The sequence below is a fragment of the Bison bison genome, unplaced genomic scaffold (genome assembly GCF_000754665.1).
Source record: "Bison bison bison isolate TAMUID 2011002044 unplaced genomic scaffold, Bison_UMD1.0 scf7180017864304, whole genome shotgun sequence".
In the NCBI taxonomy this organism is placed as follows: domain Eukaryota; kingdom Metazoa; phylum Chordata; class Mammalia; order Artiodactyla; family Bovidae; genus Bison; species Bison bison.
The window spans coordinates 4,066,551-4,086,449 of NW_011494876.1; the positions used below are offsets into that span (position 1 = coordinate 4,066,551).

Consider the following 19,899-nt stretch of genomic DNA (forward strand, 5'->3'; position numbering starts at 1 on the left):
TCACAATTCATTGAATCCATTCCTTCAGGAAATGCTTATTGGACATGCACCATGTGCCAGGCGCTGTGCTCGGTGTTAGGGATACAGCCATCCTTAGACATCGTGGGTACACAGGCATGAACCCTGCCCTTGGGGGAGTTTACATTCTTGCAGGAGGAGACAGACAAGAAACCAAATAAAGAAGTGCGGGTAATTAATTGCTTCTTGGTAAAGTTCTAACTGTCCACTCATCCACCCTCTTTCTGGCACTTCTGACCTTTCTTTTCTGAAAGGTCAGTTCCTTTGACTACGCTGGCGATGCCTTAGTGGGACAGATTTTAGGGGAGAAAGTTAAAGCTGAAGTTTGGACACATTGGATTTCTGATTGCTGGAGAGGAACTGTTCCAGGGGAAATGTCAGGTAGGCAGATTGGAGCCTCCATCCCTCTGCCTCCTGGACAACCCAATTTCTACAAAGCAGACACCTCATTTGTGTAGGCAAGAGGGAGTTTAGCTTTAGTCCATTAAAGGCCCCGAGTCACATCCTATCAATTAGCTTGCATGAAACACATCATGGTGGTGCAATTGATTTGCTCAATGTAGAGTAGCACGCCGTCTGCCTTGAAAGGCAGGCCAAAAGATTTTAATGTAGTTGTCTCCAGGCAATTAATAACTTTATCCCTCTTAGCAACAGGACCAAGGGACTTTCATTCCCTGAAATGACACTTCTCCCTTGTTAAAGCCCACAGTTAATTTTACGAACCACACCAATCTAACACCCAGCTTGCATGAGCCCTGTACCTTGAATAAATGCAAATCTAGTCTCCGTGGCATGAATGATGGCCTTATGCTGAGCATTGCCATGGCAACTAATGACATCATTCCCCCCCCCCCAACACCAAACTGCACAAAATCCTATTCTCCAAGGGTCCTTAATTGCCTAACATGGGTGTGTTCTTGGCTTACTCACATACGCATTCATAAATATCATTCTGTTGTCAGAGGTTTGCAGTGGATGTTTACTGTCATTTTGGGAGGTATATTCCCTTTGTGGCAAATGTTGTTTTTTGTTCATGAGAGGGGTGGGGGAAATTCTAATGAAAATTACTGTGTGTATTTGATTAGCAACATTTGTTGATAACATATGGTCTGAGGAGGCTTCTGCAAATAAGAGGCTTTAAATAGTAAACAGAGATGGGACTGCGATGGAGCAGATGCTCTCTGAGCACATAGTAGAAGGTGGCTTTGCCCGTAGATTCCTCCCTTCCTCCATCCTAGCACATCCCTCTCCCCTTTTCTACCCCATCCCAGATCAAAGCGTTCATTTTCAAAGCAGCAATGCTGTGGAACAGGTTTGGAAAAATAACGTGCTGTGACTTTAAAAGTCATCTCCATCCTTCCTCAAATATGAATTATCTGCTACTCTTGTTTATTATTTGATATTAATAATGATGTAGTGTAGCTGAATGACTCAGCCAGCTCAAGTGGATCTGAAAGCAGCATTTGGACACCACGTGTCTGAAACACGGTGATACCCAATCCCCAGGTTTCCTGTACACCAAGAGCCCCAGCGAGAGCTCGGGGAAGGATTCCGCGCAGCACGCTGAAGCACCATGCGGCGAGCTCTCCTTGTAAGTGCGTGTTTACAAGTTTATCTCTGTGGATGTGCTCTGGTGAGCATACTCCTAATCTGCTAATGAAGATAAAACATTTCCGTTAGACTGAGCTGGTGATTGAACTGTGTGTGTTGGAGGGGTCAGCAAACGTTTTCAGTACAGAACCAGAAAGTAAATACTTGAAGCTTATTGACCATAAGGTCTCTGTCGTAACTACTCACCTCTGCTTTTGAAGTGCAGAAGGCTATTTGTAAATGGATGAGTGTAGCTGTGTCCTAATAAAACTTTATTGTGGGGCATTGAAATTTGAATTTCATCTAATTTTCATGTGTCCCAAAATATAACTCTTCTTTAGATTATTTTTAGCCACTTGAAAATGTAAAAACCACTTTTAGTCCATCAGCCATACATAAGCAGGTAGTTAGCCCATAGACTTTAGTTTACCCGTGGTCTGTAATCCTAACATGGAAGGCTTACTTTTTTTTGGTGCTTTCCATGAGCTGGATATTGAGTTGAACACTGTATATGCAAATAGCTTATCTGCTACTTATCCTTCCATCCACCCTCTAGGATCAGTACTGTTCTTAACCCAGTTACAGATGTGAAAGGCGAGGCTCCAACTCACACACAACAACTGTTGTCATTTCTGGACATGACATCGCCCTAAGTAGAATATAACATCTGTAAGAGCAGCACTGACACCTCATTCATCTTTGGATCCACAGCAGCACCTTGCAAAGTGATTTGTACATGGTAGACATTCAGCAAGTGTTCTCTAAATACAGGAGGGCAAAGTACAGGTCTGCGTCCTAAGCAATGGAAGTCAGAGCTTCATCCAACACCAAGGCACATATAGTTTCTTCAGCTGTTCTTCTGTTTGTTCTCCACCCTCTTGCAAAAGGTATTTGATTTGGAGCGAACATACATGTCTCAGTACACGTTCCTTCATATTTGGAGGCACCACTGTGGGTGATTGCATTTGCACAGTCTCTGCTTGTGTTGCTTCTGGTTGAAAAGACCAAAAGTAATGACAGTAGTTCATTTGGTAACTTGGTGACACTTTCCAACATTATACTGTCGGCACCCACCTTGTTTCCAGGCCTTGGCCTTGTGAGCTAACCACTCTTGACCTTCAAAGACCTGCTCCTTGCTCATCAGAGTGCTGTCCTTGCTGCTATGTCTTTTGGGTCCCCCCTTCATGTTCCCAGACACTGTATTACACTTCAGAGTGTTGGTGCTCCAACAAATCTTCAAGGAGATAAAGCCCTCTCTTTGCCTTAAAGGAGGCAGTCACACCCTTGGGTATCTCCTGTGTCTGATCTTTTCAAAAATCCCCTGAATCTGGTGACATGACTCTTCTGAATTTGTCACATCTTCCTAGTCATTAAACAAATGTTTGTTGTATGTTGGGCCTTGTGTTTGGTACAGTAGATTTAAAAAAAAAAAAAAGTCATGCTCCTTGCCCCAAGATATTCATCTAGAGAGGGAGCTAGACACACAGATGATTATCAGTTTTAACACAGCTTAGTGAGTCATGGAGAAGCGGTCAAGCTCTATGATGCATGGGCTTTATGATCAGAAACTCTGAGTTTGAAGCCCAGTTCTGGGATAGCCTGAAACCCTGGCCGAGTTACTTAACCTCTCCAAGTCATAGTTTCTGCACTGATCAAGTGGCAATAATTATAGGACATGCCTTACAGAACTGTCAGAAGGATTAAATGAGATAATCCATGAAGAGAGCTCAGCCCAGAACCTGGCAAAATAAGCACTCAATTGGCGACTGTTTTTAGTGCTTTTGTGAGCTGGTTGTACAGTGTGAGTGCAGTAGCAGGTGTGATAAGACCTCAGAAGAGGGCCACCTCACCCACTTGAGTTTATGTACCCTGTGTTCAGGGAGAACTTGGTTAACCTTCCCAACTGCTGCTTGCCATAAATACTATCAACTTCTGGTCTTTTCCAATCAGAGTGGAATTTTATTTCAGGCCTGTGAAGCTCTGAGAAGAGGTATTCATCTTAATAGCCACAGTCAGTTCTCAACAAAGGAAAAGAAATGAGTAGAGAAGAAGGCAACCATGAGAAACAGATTCATTTATCAATGTTTGGCTCCACCAAAAAGACCAGGTTCCACCACTGATTGATTTGTCTGCAGGGTATGTAGCACTCTGTGAAGCATATTGAGCATGTGAAATAAATTCAGAGTGGTCTCATCCTTTCCAAAACAGAACTTGGCCTTTGAGTTACAGAGGTAGTTGATGTTAACAGGATCCCGACACCAAGGAGTAAGTTGGTGGCATTTGGGAGGAAGGCAGCTTGGCCACATGGCTAAAAGTTTGGGTGGTGGAGCCAGAATGCATTTGCTCGCTGTGACCTTGGACACATTACTGTCCCCTCTGAGCCTCAGTTTCCTCATCTGTCACTAGGGAGGAGATCATTATAAGCATTTCACAGGATGGCCAAGGGGGCTTAAAAAGATAAAAATACACATTTGACCATAGGAATGTGTGACCAGCACATACTAAGCTCTCAGGAAATATGAGCTGTTTTTGTTATATTCAGGTCTTTTCCATGGTTGGAAAAAAACAGAGTGAACATTTCCATGACTTTTTTCCCAGAGGGGAGAGGGGCAGGGAAGGTGCTGATAAGTAAATCTCCTTGGGGCACCTCCTAATAGGAAGCATTGCGGAAAGGAGCTGGGAGTAGTTTTCACAGAGTCTTGTGACTGTGACGACCTTCCCGCTGACCACCACCATCACACGTTCTCTGACCACACTAAACAGACTGGGTGGCCTTGGGCTCAGAGCCTGATTCATGAGCTTCTGACCCCTGTGGCTGCGCAGGCCCCACACGCAGACATTTGGTATCATCCATGCTCTTCATTCCTGTCTTGAAATTCTTAATTCTTTTATCTTTGACCTTGAGTCAGTTAAGTGGGGTCTTATGGAATAACACGCATGTGTTTGAACAGAGGAAATACTCAGAGAAAGGAAAACACTATATTTTAGTGTCTTTAGCACTTTTTCCTGCCTTTTGAACAAAAAGCCCACATTTTCATTTTGCGCCAGACCCTGGAAATAACATAGCTAGTCCTGATTACACTGAGGGCTTTCTCTTTTTTCCTGCTCCACTGGGCCGGGTCACCATTTTGAAATCTGGGGGATAAGCTGGGAGTCTGTAGCAACCAAGCAACTTGAGGTGAGCCAAGGGCCATGGTAGGAAGCCAGGGGCACAGCTGCAGGCCTGGTGGAAGGGAAAGGAAATCACTGGTCAAAGGGACAGAGTTGTCAGGACAGCCTCCAGTAGCTTGAACTCCATCCAGCTGATGAGGTCTCAGAGACCTTGCCGTGCCCCACAGTCTGAGTCATGTTGAATGCCTCATGAGCTGAGCAGCCTTGGGTGGCACCAGGGGTCCAGGCAGACTGGGTTTGTGCCCACCGAACAGGCCAGAAAAATCCTTACACACCAGTGTCCAGGACAGTGTCCCAGGGATCCAGTGTGAGGAATGCCCAGGGACCTGGGATCAAGGCCTCTTTGTGACCGTAATAGAGTACCTCATTTTAGAACACTTTTGGTTTCCAGCAGGAATCTTCCTTATTTCCTTGACTAAGCATGATAAATGCCCAAAGAAATTCATAGCACAATTAACATAAATAGTAATGATCACTGCAAAACTGTTAATAGTGCTTGTTATTGAATATAACATTAATAGCAGCAAGAGCTATAAATGGGAATTAAGAGATTTGGGTTCCAGCCCAAACTGATCACAGTTCACTGGAATAAAATGGACAAGATCCTCAAGTTCTTAGTTTTCTCATCTTTGAAATAGGCACAGTATGAACTTTTTACCTTGTGCAGTAGGAAGGGTAAAGTCCCTCTTGTTTGTTCAGCAAAGGGTCAGATACTTAATAAGAGCTTAATACATATATGTTGAATGAATAATGCAGAAGATCAGTGAGTGTCATGGTTTCTAGAATACATCTGTGTATCCTTATTTGCGGAAGGAAGGTAGGTAGAGTTTGAGGGGCTCTTACCCTGTCCCAAGCCTGCTGCTATTTACTGTTTATAACTGGTCTCTGAAATTGTGTTATTTTATCACTAAGAAAACTGAAGCTCAGGGACATTGACTCACCCAAGTCCTACAGTTTGTCAGTGACTTAACAGGATTTGAATGAAGAATGTTGGGTTCAAAACCTAACACCTTGTCATGTTGCCTTTGCTGGGACAGAAGCTCCCCATCTTAGGAGCTTGGGAGGAGCTGCAGTAGCTGATGACCAAAATGAGGTGCTTCCATCTAAACATCTCACGTTTTGCTGTTGCATTTCACCTGTTGCTGTTTGTCCTGTCTCATGTCCTCTTCATGTCCTCTGCCTTTCTCTCTGTGACTATGGTGTTTCGTCAGTGGTTCTCAAACACTTGGATCCCCGTGGAGCTGGACATCCCCTTGTCTCCATTTTTTGCTCTCTTGCCAGCTCTCTAGGTACCTCATGTTTTTGAGTTAAGTTAGTGAGATTTAGCCTATTGTGTACAACCATGAGATTAGAAGCCAGGGTTCCATCATTTACAAATGAAGAAATACAAACAGCCAGCAAACATGGAGTAACATAGTCAAGCCAGCTATTTACCACAGAAATGCCCATGAAAACAAGGATGACAAAATTGGCCAGATGAAAAAAAGAACAGGGATACCCAGAGGAGGCAAAAGCCTTGTGATTTGCGCTGTCCTTGGAGAAGGCAATGGCACCCCACTCCAGTACTCTTGCCTGGAAAATCCCATGGACGGAGAAGCCTGGAAGGCTGCAGTCCATGGGGCCGCTGAGGGTCAGACATGACTGAGCGGCTTCCCTTTCACTTTTCACTTTCATGCATTGGAGAAGGAAATGGCAACCCACTCAAGTGTTCTTGCCTGGAGAATCCCAGGGACGGGGGAGCCTGGTGGGCTGCCGTCTATGGGGTCGCACAGAGTCGGACACGACTGAAGTGACTTAGTAGTAGTAGTAGTCCCATATGGTGGGAGGACAGTCACCACCTGTGTGGAAAGCATTTTGGAAATGGACGATCACTTCCAAGCCGTGAAAGTCATCATTGTTGAGCACAGTCCCCACAACATTGTAGGAGCACTACCGTGTTTGTTGATGAATGAATGAAGAAATGATCTCCCATCTAACTCCCTGATTCCCAAGGAAATACACAGAAATGAAGTTAAAAAGTAATGTCCAACCCAATCTCAGAAATACAGCAATGGTTAAATAAATTATGATGCATCTATAATATTACAGTCATTAAAAATAATGTTCAGTGAGTAATCCATAATATGGAAATTGACCGTTACATAGGCAAACTGAGAAACGTTTCTGTACAAAATTATATCTATTCCCATTTCCTAATTCTGTAAAAGAATATATATTTGCATAATTTATTTATTCAACAAATATTTGTTAAGTTTTTTTTGTGTGCTAAGTACTGTGGTGATGCAAGATAAACAAAATACACAGTCATGCATTTATGGAGCTTACAGAATACGAGAGGATCTAGTTACTAAATGTTCACCACAGTAAATCAGTCATTACAAATCTGTGATTCTTAGGATAGAAAATTAAACAGTACGTTCAAGAGAGTTTAACACTGGAACCAATTGAGACTGGGAGTTCAAGGGACATGGTCTCTGGGAAAGTTATTTAAGCTGAGCCCTGAGGAGTTAACCAGGTGAGGGGTATGGTGGAGAGAAGCACTGCCAGCAGAGGGAGCCGTGCAGGCAACAGCCTGGAGGAAGCATGATGAAGAGCCCATGACCCTCTGGTGGATGACAGGGAGACCGTACCAGGGGTCTGGATGGCCTCCAGTGCAATGGATCAGGTTCCACGGAAGGGTTTAGGGCAGCAGCTCGGTGTAATCCACTCAGCACTTTAAGAAGATCACGCTATTTCAGGTACAGAGTGGATGGAAGTGGCTCTGTGAGAATCATGCGAATGAATGAAAAGGTCACATGTCAGGGGCATGTTAGGGGCTCATGTCAACCCAGACTGGCAGATGCCAGGCAAGCCAGGGGCTCCCCTCTCGGGAGACCCACTATGGTTCCCAGAGATTGGTGAGTGGGGAAGGGGGTTTCCCTCATCACATTCTTCCACCTTCACTCCTCTTTAGCAGTGCTGAGCTCCAGCCATTGCTCTAGTCAACATATCTCTGAATGTCAGTGGAAATAGGATTCCCTCCCTCCCCACTACTAGTGAGGTCTCATTGTAAAGTCGTATGTTAGCTCCAGCCAGAGGAAGCGCCGTCTCAAAATCTAGAACAGCAGTTTCCAAGAACTAGGGATTGATTCATAGGCTACAAGGAAATGTTACAGTTACCCTGGAGTAGTTTGTGGGGAGAGCACGTGCATGGGACAAAGTTCTCACCAACTTGATTTCATGCTAATTCCAAGTGATTCCTTCTAGTGCTCTGTGAAGACCCCTGGCAACTTTCTGAGCATCTGTCTTGCATTTGTCTAACAAGTTAATTAACACTTTTTGTCATTCTGGCAGCTTGGGAGGGGAGGGAAGAGGGATGTGACAGCCAGTGATGATGCCTCGGGTTAACCCTGTGTTCACCCAGCCCAAGAAGAAGGCAGGCCTAAGTTGAGCATTGTCACAGTGGGGGGCTCCACGATGACCTCTCTGATTCTGTCCACAGCTGGGGCACCCAGGGTGACTTCTCTACAACCCACGCACTGCCCGCTGTGAAGGTGAAGCTGTTCACGGAGAGCACAGGAGTCCTGGCCTTGGAGGACAAGGAGCTGGGACGGGTAAGTGCTCCCTGCAAAAATGCAAACACACTTAGAGAATACATGTAGGAAAAGATTTAGGATTTACACTCAGTTGATTATCAGCAGTGTTTTCTACCTTCGTTCCTATCTGATGGGAGTATTCAACAGTCAGGTGGAATGCAGGACGATTCGTCATTACAGAGGAATAGCTCACTTGTGGCTGGATGATTAGTATCCCGGGTCCCGCCCGTTCAATACCAGCAGAGGCCAGCACCGACTGTTTTGTCCACCAAAAAATGCCCCCCACGTGTCTGAAACATCTCAAGGGGTGGTACCAATCCCTGTGAGTACCACTGAAATAATAATTCTTACTTGAATCATTTCTTTTATGAATAATTTCTTCTTTCATCTCCGCTACTGACTGACTCTGCACCAAACAGCTAGTATTTTCAGAACTCCAGTTGACTTTGTTCCTTGATGGCCTAAAGTGCTTCCGTGACTCTGTAGTGAAATCCGAGCTGTAGCACAATGCAGAGACGCGTGTGATCTGGCCTCTGCCCACCTCCCCCTCCGCCTCATTTTCTGTCACCCCGCCCCTCATCCAGATGTACCGGCATCACTGGCCAGATGTTAGTCCCTCACGCACACCAAGTTCCTTCTCATCTCAGGAGGTTTTCTCTCTGCCTGGGACCCTCATCCCACCACCCAGCCCTCCCAGAGGCTGCTTGCTTCTCTAATAAATGCCGCCGCCTCCTCGGAGAGCCCTTTGTGGGCTGCCCGTCCTCCTTCCTTTACCCCCTCAGTTCCTTCCCTGTTCACAGCCTGCAGAATTTATCACTGAGAGAATTTCCAGAAATTTTGGCTTCTGTCTCCCCCACTGGACTGTAAAAATTCCAAGGAGATAGAAAGCAATTTTGTCCTTTAAAAAAAATTAGAGTGTAGTCAGTCTGCAACATTGTGTTTCAGGTGTACAGCATGGTGATTCAGTATTTTCATAGATTATACTCAAACTGACAATTATTATAAAATACTGGATATATTCCTTATGGTGTACAGTGTACCCTTGTGTATTATTTATTTTATATATAGTAGTTGTACCTCTCAATCCCCTACCCGCTTTTTGCCCCTGCCGCCATCCCTCTTCCCACTGCAAGAGAGAGACCATGAGCATGAAACTGGACATTGTTTTGTTCACCACCCTATACCTATACCCAGAGCCCAGCACGTAGACTCTTAGTGAATTTCATTTGCATTGGTTGAATGCATAATCCCTTCTGACAGCTGTGTGACACAAACCAAGACATTTCACCTGTCTGAGCCTCTGACACATCATCTCTGTAGGATAGGGACGGAATACCTCAAGGCATGCATACGGTACACGCGCCGAAGAGCACCAGGAAGAAGACTTTAACCAGACTTTCTTTTCCGTACCTTTGTTTTTTCATTTCCTTTAACTGGTTTTCATCTATAGAACTATACAAAATCATATTACTAGAACTTGGACCACAGATGGAAATAAGGCAAAAAGTAAACAAGACTGATAGCAGAAAGACCTCTCCCCCGACACACACACAAAAGAAGGGGGATTAAAATGAGAAGAGGTTTACCTGTTTTCTTTGTGAAATGACAAATACTCATTTCCATCCCTAGGGAAAGATCCACACAGGGTAGGGGAAGGAGCCTGTCTTTTCTTTTTCTTCAGACCTTTCTTTTTCCATGAAGACTCGAATCAGGAATCATGAGTGTCTCAGAGACCTAGGATATTAGTGTTAGCAGACTCAAGTTCAGGAGGCATCAACCTGAGCCCATTCCATGGGCCTCAGGAGCCCCTTGAAATTGTTTACAGACATTGGGGCGGGGGACGTAGTCATGCTTGCTAATCCAAGTGTTTGCCAGCTTCCTAAAACAGTTTCCGCTCAGAAAAGTTAAAACCCACTGGTCTAGTCAAAGCCTTTTACTTTATAGATGAGAAAACCGCTTGCCATGGAAGGCAGACTCCTCCGGTGCATGCACGAGCACGCACACACGGCCACCCGCTCATTCGGGACCCGTACACTGTTGGGCGTTTCCTGCTGGCCAGGCCACAGCCCCTCACTGACGTTTCATCTGAACCCTAGGGAGAAGGTGCCAGGAATGATGTCACCTCATCTCTAGGGCTAGCTTTACTACACCATTTTGTTCTTATGCAAAAATAAAACTCCTCTGCTGTTGGGGTGAAGACCGTGAGTTTGCCACAGCCCCTCACAGCCATTAATCTCTTAACAAATTATACTCTCCTCCAGTCTCATTACAGATTCCGCCAGATAGCAGTTTACTCTTCCTTCCTGCCAAAGAAACTTTCCCCCTTGCAGTGGAGCTGGCCTGCCTGGCCCTAGTGCTGATGGGGCGGGCGCCCTCTGCTGGCAGCACCTCCACAGGCAGCAGCTGGGTGACAGAAGTGGTCTTTTTAACAAGGGGCAGCAGAGGATGAGATGGTTAGATAGCATCACCCACTCAGTGGACATGAATTTGAGCAAACTCTGGGAGATAGTGGAGGACAGAGGAACCTGGTATGCTGCAGAGTGAAGCTGTGCAGTCCATGAGGTTGCAGAGTCAAACACAACTTAGCAACTGAACTACAATAACAAATAGCCAATTAATGGTGCTTCCCAGGTGACTCAGTGGTAAAGTATGCACGTACCAATGCAGGAGATACAGGTTCAGTCCTTGAGTCAGGAAGATCCTCTGGAGAAGGAAATAGCAACCACTCTAGTATTCTTGCCTGGGAAATCCCATGGACAGAGGAGCGTGGTGGGCTGCACATACAGTCCCTGGGGTCACAAAGAGTCAGTCACGACTTAGTGACTGAGCAGGCAGACAGAGCCAGTTAACAGCATTGTGGTGGGTTCAGGCGCACAGCAGAGACCCAGCCATACACGCACATGTAGCCCTTCTCCCCCAAACTCCCCTCCCCCTGGATGGTGGGACTGGATGGGAGGGGAGTTTGGGGAAGATTCCTTGGACCCCTTGAATAAGTGTTTCTATGTGTTGATTCTTCCCAAGTTTATCAGGACACAGCCACATTCCAAGATTCTAGTGCTATGTTCCTTCATGTAGTAGTATTTCATTGGTTCTATTTGTGTTTTTATGTTTCATTTTTATTAGTCTTGCTAACTAAAAAGTAGCTCATTCATATACTAAAAAAAAAAAATAATCTAAATGGATATATAATGAAAATGGATGAACCCACCCACCTAACTTTAGTATCTTTTACCAGAGAAAAACCTTGTTTTTGATGTGTTGTGTGTTCTTCCCCAGATATTCTTAGGAAGTACAAACTTAGTCTGGACAAACATATTTGAATATATCTCTCTTTAAAAAAAGAGAGAAAAAGAACGTAGTTGGATATATATTGCTCCACACTATGCTTGAAACACCAGGATATTTGGAGATTAGTCTGTATCACCACATACTGACTTCCCTCTTGTTTTCAGAGCCACATACACTGTGCACATGTATTTATTTAGATTGTCTCCACTCTCTGGCTATATAAACAATGCCTCTGTGAATTACCTTAAGTTTATTTCTTTCCATGTTTGTGTACATAAATAGGATAAATTTCAAAAAACTACCTTGCTGAATGAAAATTGAAATTTGAAAGATACTACCAGATTGTCCCCTAAAGAGTGTATGTGCTCAGTCGCTCAGTTGTGCCTGACTCTTTGTTGCCCCACTAACTATAGCCCACCAGACTTCTCTGTCCATGAAATTTTCCAAGCAGGAACACTGGAGTGGATTGTGACTTCCTACTCCAGGGGATTTTCCCAACCCAGGTATCCAACCCATGTTCCTTGGTCTCCTGCATTGGCAGGCAGATTCTTTACCATTAATACCAACTGGGAGGCCCCAAAGAGTATACCCCAATTTATAATTCTCAAAAGGCATGAGGGAATGTCTGTCTGCCCACACTCTTGCCAACACTGCAGTTCTGTCAAACACATTCATCAAATAGGATTGCAGGCCTGCCATGTCTGGTCATTTGTGCCATGCACAGAGCAAACAGGAATGACAGGAAAAAGTCCATAACCTCAGAAAATGTAAGGGATGGAGACAAAAAAACAGAAATTACAGTGTTGTGTGGTGAGTGCTCTGCTAGAGAAAGATACCTAGGGAACACATAGCAAGGGGATATATTCTAGTCTGAGGAGCAGAAACACTGACCCAGGAGAATGCAGAGATCAGGAGAGACTTACAGGCTAAGTGTTGGAGGGGATCAGCCGGGTAAAGGCTGAGGGTAAAGCCATCCACCAGAAGGATCTGTCTGGATGCCCAGGTAATGTAGGGAAGCTGGGGCCGGCTGGCATGCAGCTTACTGCTCAGGATGACGTGTGTTCCCACATCAGCATGACCACATCAAAGCACAGCACACATGGACCGCGGCTGAGATGACAAAGTGCTTGATTAGCAGCCTGGAATGTCTAGATGAGGTGTCTGGACTACTCAGGACTCTTGTGTGCTCATGTGCCCCCAGAAGGACCCTAATAATTCAGTGGGGCTGACACTTACAAAGGGTTTGGCAGCCTGTCAGGCACATGGCAGGGTGGGGGTGAAGATGGAGGAGGACTGCAGTGACCTCATCTTGCCATCCACCCTAGAGATGAGGTCTCCCCAGGGAGTGATCAAACGGGAAGAAGCCTTTGTAGAGCGGACAGTGATGATCTGTGGCCATTTGTGTCAGCGAATGGACAGCATATTGCCAGTGGGAAATGTGCCCAGGATCCATATGGTGGATGGCCTGTTAATGAGCTCTGGGTACACAGTGCCCGTTTCGATTTTGCCAAATGAGCAGAAGCCGAAGGAGGCCCTGGGCCTTACCTGCTGCTGTTCTGGCCCTGGTGGTGTTTCCCTTATCAGCTCCTCCCCTTCCTGTTTCCCAACTCATCACCTCTTGGGCCAAATGAGCACAGCTGATAAGGTCAGCTTCACCAAGATCAGCAGGGCCCGCTCTCTACCTCCACAGTCTGGGGAATCAGGATGTGGAACCTGATGGAGGTGGCCTAGAGGGACAGGCATTATCTTGAGAGATAATGAGAGATCTCTACAACCCAGTGGCACTGTGACTGACTTGTTTCCTTCCAGTGGCCCAAGGCATGCCACAGTTCCCTAGTGCCAGGTAAGAGAGCTGATAACATTTTGTGATAGAAATTTCAGCTCAATCAGCCCTCACAAAATGAGCAAATGACCAAAAAGATTACTACAGAAGAGCTATGATTTACAGATGATACTGGTATTACAAGTCTGGCAAAAAAATGTGAAAACGGTGGAGGTGACATGAGTCCTGCTAATGAAGAGTTCTGCCATCCATGTCATGAGATAAAAACAATGCCAGTGTGGATGTCCATCAAAACAGTATCAAATTTTCCAGTAAGTCCTCTTGAACCATGGATTGACATCTGGTATCACTAACAGTGAGCCTTGCATTACCTTTACACAGATAGCTAATGATAGTACAGAGCCACCAGCATTAGCAAGATGTTTAAAACTAGAGTTTGAGAGTACTTCCCTGGTGGTCTGTGCTTCCATTGCAGGGGCACAGGTTCAATACCCAGTCAGGGAACTGAGATCCTGCAAGGATGGCAATGTCAAAAAAATGAATAAAATAAAAAATCAAAACAGAAGTTGTTTTTTTTTTAATCTTTAACCCCTCTTTTAAAAACTTCTGTTTGTGCATGTTTTAAAATATATGTAATGCAGTATTAATATAAAGTAAAGATACAGCATGTAAAACATACATGGATATATATTTTATATACATTTATATTAGTTTTTATATTACTAGTAATCTATTTACAGGATTTTGGCTACTTGCTTAAAAAATTTTTACTGAAGTCTGTAATGATCCAAAACTGTTGGCAGCCTCAGTTTTGAAAAATCAAGCCTTCTTGTATTTTAATCAGGTCATTAGACCTTCAGTTCAGTTCAGTTCAGTTCAGTCACTCAGTCGTGTCCAACTCTTTGCAACCCCATGAATCACAGCACGTGAGGCCTCCCTGTCCATCACCAACTCCCGGAGTTCACCCAAACTCATGTACATCGAGTCGGTGATGCCATCCAGCCATCTCATCCTCTATCATCCCCTTCTCCCTGCCCCCAATCCCTCCCAGCATCAGGGTCTTTTCCAATGAGTCAACTCTTCACATGAGGTGGCCAAAGTATTGGAATTTCAGCCTCAGCATCCGTCCTTCCAATGAACATCTAGGACTGGTCTTCTTTAGGATGGACTGGTTGGATCTTCTTGCAGTCCAAGGGACTCTCAAGAGTCTTCTCCAGCACCACAGTTCAAAAGCATCAATTCTTCAGCACTCAACTCTCTTCACAGTCCAACTCTCACATCCATACATGACCACTGGAAAAACCATAGCCTTGACTAGACGGACCTTTGTTGGCAAAGTAGTAACTCTGCTTTTTAATAGGCTATCTAGCTTGGTCATAACTTTCCTTCCAAGGAGTAAGTGTCTTTTAATTTCATGGCTGCAATCACCATCTGCAGTGATTTTGGAGCCCCCAAAAATAAAGTCTGACACTGTTTCCACTGTTTCCCCATCTATTTCCCTTGAAGTGATGGGGCCAGATGCCATGATCTTAGTTTTCTGAATGGTGAGCTTTAAGCCAATTTTTTTACTCTCCTCTTTCACTTTCATCAAGAGGCTTTTTAGTTCCTCTTGACTTTCTGCCATTAGACCTTAAAAGGACTCAAATGTTGGAGTTATCAAGAAGGTACACATTCTGTTTCATCAGAAAGACAGAACTGAGTGGATTAAAAAAAGGGTCAGGCCTAGAATCAGAAGGGGTCAAAAATCAGCAGGCAAGACACATCAAAGTGGGCTGATTTTATTTTCCTGCTGCTATCTCCTATTCCGCTCCGAACTCTTGCTCCTCAGTCCCACAGGAAGCTGTGTGCTCCAACCCTCCAAGTGCAGGCCAAGCCTGCATGACTGCACAGAGGCCGACACAGCCTCTGGAAGGCCGGAGTGTCCAGCCCTGAGACTCTGACTGCCTCCTCCCTCGTCCTCCTGCACACTGCAAGGGGCTGCCTTTACTGCGCCTGGAGAAAAGAGAGGCTTTGAAAACAGTCCGAACAGCATGCACCAAACCGGGGCACTCTTCCATCCCAGAAGCAGAGGCCCAGCTTTTGTCATGCCTATATTTGGTTCACATTCCCTTCGTTTAGGGGGTTTTCCAAATACTTCACTCCTCTTGAATGTGTATTCCCTAGACCCCAGGTAGCTCCTGAGTGAGAACTCTTTTGTCGTATCATGCAAAAGTGGATTTACAGGAGAAATGGGTCCCCTTCTGGCTTCACTTACGGCATCTGTGACAATGAGAGCTGGGACGGAAGACCCAAGTCACTTTGTCATCTCTGAAGCACCCTGGTGACAGGCCTTTCCTCAGAGCCTGTCCTTCTTCAAGCTGTGTGTGCTTCCCTCTAGGCCAGGACAGAGTTGGGTGCTGTGTGATGTCACATCCAGGTTGAAATGTGGGACTCTAAGCCTGTCCCATCAAATCATGTCCCTTCCGTCTTTCCCTGCAACCCTAAAGGGATTTCTCCTCTCTAAATAGCAGAAGAAATCCTGAAGAATGGGAAAAGGAATAGACGTTCTCTCTGCTATAGAAGGGTGTTTCTTCCTTTTATGCAGCCATCTTTGAGGAGAGTAATGTGTGGGGTACATTCTTAGTTCTCTGTTGCTTTACTCAAAAGCATGATCACAGAAATTGTGATCCCTGCCCTTTCAGAATTAGCCAGGGAGAGAGAGAAGAAAGCCGAGAATGCCACTTCTGTTCTCAGGCCAGGCTGCATGGCACCAGTCAGCCGTGGTTGGTAGGTGGATCCTTGGATTTGAGTCTGATGTTTAAGCCTTAACTGCCTTCCTGCTGGCCATAGGGCATGGGTAAAGACCCTCACTTCTCAGCAGTAAAGTTTCTCATCTGTGAAAACATACCCATATTGTGTTCCTATTTTCTGGCTAAGGTGGTTGTCTTTTTTCCCTGCAGGTTATTCTCCATCCCACACCCAACAGCCCCAAACAGTCAGAGTGGCACAAAATGACAGTCTCCAAAAACTGCCCTGATCAAGACCTCAAAATCAAACTCGCTGTCCGAATGGACAAACCTCAGAATATGAAGCATTCTGGGTAAGTGCTCCTTCTCTGAGGGGTAATTTCTTCATTCATTTCTTTATTAAAAAAAAAAAAAAGTTGATCTTTGGAGAATGACATGGAAGAAAATATAAAGAAATATATGAGAGATTATTAAAATTCATGACTATGATATTTACTATAGACTTCCTTAATCCTTATGATTATTGTATTTGCATTTTTGCTAGGCTCAGGATAGTTGTTTCTTTCTCCTTTTCTAAAAAAATTTCCAGTGCAACTGAAAACCTTCCCAGGCCCAGGCTGGGTGATTCTGGTTTATGAGGTTTTACTGGCTTCACAGACCTTCTTAAAGGCATCTAGATCTTTCTGACTCTCCAACACATGCACTTACACTTTCATTAACAGCCACATCCAGGATGTGTGAGCAGTTGCCTTAGGCAACCTTCAAACAATCAATTCACATTGAATCAGTTTTAGTGTGTAGCATAGCATTTAAATTAACCACAAAGTGGAAAATTTGTCTTAAGTTTCTTAAGATTTGAGAGGAATGACCAATAAAGTAATTTCAAGTAGGATTAAAAAAATAGATAAAATGTAGTTTTATTTTATAGATCAAACCAGTGGTTTGTACAGAAAATGTTTATTGACATGTGGGTTTATATTGAGCATCATCACCCAAAGCTAAATTGCTTGGACCCCACAAGCTCAGAAAATGTGATCACTTAGAAAGGAGTTGGGCCATTTAACTCTGATGAGGGCAATGCTTAACCAATGAAAGGGAGTGGGTTGTTTTCCAAGGATTCTGCACGTACCACAGCCAACCAGCTGTCATTCTGCTTCAAGTGGTAAAACTGACACGAAAATTGAAGCTTGGTTATGTGCTAAATATTTGGGGAATTCATAAACCATATACCAGGGACTGGCCACTGGTTAAGATAGATTTAAACAGAAGCCCATGAGAGATCCAGAGGGATGAGAGGTCCAGCAGCGTGTGGTCAGGATAGGCAGTTCACATCCCAGCAACTGAGCAGACCACGGCAGCCTGTGATCCGAGTGAAGAGCAGCCCTCTGGTCTTGGTGCTTCCAGACTCTAGGGAAGAGAGAAGGCTCAGGATTTGAGGGAAAGATAGATACTTACCAGCCAGGGCATTGGAGGGGGTCAGATCAAGCAAAGGGCTCCCACAAACTAAGGACCAGGTACTGAACCTGGGCTCTGGCTTAGATTTGAGGAATTTCCATGGCATTATCTGGTGGCCAGACTATTCCTAGAGTATGAGGTGGGATTTTGGCAAAGCTCTTCTGCCTGTGGCCGTGTAAAGGCTGTAGGGGAGTGAGCCAGGGCTCTGTATATGCTCTGTCCTTTTTCAGCCGTCCATCATGAAGGGCATCCAGTTTTGCTTCAGTTACATTAGCAACGCATGAAAATGTTTGTGATATGTTTCTGAGGTCAGCTTTTCCTCCTTCTCATATTCCTGGCGCTTATTCCCAAAATGTTAAATGGGATTTCTCCCTAAAATCTCTTCTTGTTCAATATAAACATCCTACTTTTAAGACAAAGGATTTGAGAATTCTGTTGGGTTCCTATGGCACCCAGAAACAGATTATGGGTCTGAAGCAGACATTGTCTCATAAATACTTGGTAAGTATTTGCTAAAGGAACACGAACATGAGTGAGCAGTATGGAGGTGATAAGGGCAAAGTGAAGAGGATAAAGTAGACAAAAAAGAGAATATGAATGAATATATCTGTCCTTAAACATGCTTCAAAAAAAAAACTTCCTTAAAAAGATCAGTAGCTCACCCCACTTTCTAGGCCCCTTTGAAGCTCTGAACTAGGAATTTTATAAACACTCTGTTCTTTCATCCCCACTGCAAACACTTGACACACATATCCCTTTCCTCATCAGACAAATTCCTGTTTCTTACACTCTCTTCGTTTCTCTAACCAATCTGGGTTAAGTAATTTTTCTCTTGATGCATTTATAGAATTATTAACATGTTTCAGGCCATCTTGAGCTTATGGATGACAGGAGAAGTCTGTAACTCACTTCTGATGGGCTCCACAGCTATTTCAGTTTACTAAGCTGCCATTTAAAAACTACCTCTGCCAGGAAATACATCAGAAGGGCATAAGGCTGCTCTGAAAAGTGAATGGTGGTGGCCTTAAAACATGGTCTGACCCACTGCACCTTAAAATCAGAATGACCTTAGCTACTCAAGGGATGATGTGAGGAAAATAAAAATGTTCTCAACTATATATTTTTTTGCATTTGAACTTAAAATAGCTTTATGAAGCCCTATTATATGGGGAAGGAGGATAGAAATATCAGAATAGTGTCACAGCTTAGAGAATGAGAGAAAGGAATTTTTAAGAATTACAGCTGAGATTATATTGGGTTGGTGAAAAAGTTTGTTTGATTAGTGAATACATTGTTCAATGAAGTTCTTGGTGAAAATGGAAAATAGGTTTTTAAATTATACTTAAAACTGAACGGACTTTTTGGCCAACCCAATAAATTGTATCTTCTTCAATGTTTGTTAAAATTCTAAAGGAAACATTAGAATTACTATGATTGACTCTTTTTTGTGTGTGGACTATGGTTCCTGGAATGAGCCACTGGGCCATTTGAATAGCTTTCTTTATTAAATGGGAAATTGTCAGCGAGAAAATCAACACTGGTCTTTGGCTTTAAGGTATGAGTATTGGGGATGTTTAAGAATGAGCATCTCTTCAATGACTTTCTAATTTTTCATCTTTTGTATCCATTTGATGCTTTCAGGTTCTGGAATTGCATGCATTTGCATTATCTCATTTTACCCCTGAAACAGCCTCCCAAGAGTTAGGTATCATTATCCCTCCATCTTAATAAATAGTCTTTCCCTTCACTCAGCTGCTCAGACCAAGACCCTTGGAGTCATCTGTGACAGGTTTCTGTCTCCCACCCTTCATCTCACCCGTCATTAAGCCCTCTTCATTCCCCCCTAAGGTAAATGTAGAGTTAGCCTCTCATCACCACCACTGCACCCCTCACTTGCTGCACTTGCCCCGTAAGCAGTTCCCTGGCTGCTGCCCTTGCTTCCTGTCAGCTGTTTCCCAATCTGAAGCCAGTGTAATGTTTTTGGAAAAATGCAAGTCAGATCCTACCACTTGAATGCTGGAAAATCTCCAGTGATTCCCCAAGCTCATTTAGAATAAAGGTCAATGTTGTTCCCATGGCTCCAAGGCCCTACCTGATAAGGACTCCACTGCCTGTATCATGGCTCCAGCCTCACAGGCCCCCTTGCTCTTCACCAAGGACTTCACGTGTACCCCCATCTCAGAGCCCTTGTCGCCACTGTTTCCTCTGCCTTGGAAGTCCCTTCTCCCCCACCCAGATATCCCATGGCTCACCTTGATTGCTGCACCTCTCTGCACCTTATCAGATGCCTTTC

The 19,899-nt window shown here is 44.4% G+C and overlaps 1 protein-coding gene across 1 annotated transcript in view; it reads left to right on the plus strand.

Annotated features, from left to right (window-relative positions):
- The window catches only part of CADPS (Ca++-dependent secretion activator), a 439,169-nt gene that overhangs the window by 242,927 nt on the left and 176,343 nt on the right, over window positions 1–19,899 (plus strand). The window contains exons 7-8 of the mRNA XM_010851925.1: window positions 8,261–8,372; window positions 16,365–16,504. Of these exons, the coding sequence (XP_010850227.1) occupies window positions 8,261–8,372; window positions 16,365–16,504 (252 nt within the window). The remainder of the gene's footprint in view (window positions 1–8,260; window positions 8,373–16,364; window positions 16,505–19,899) is intronic.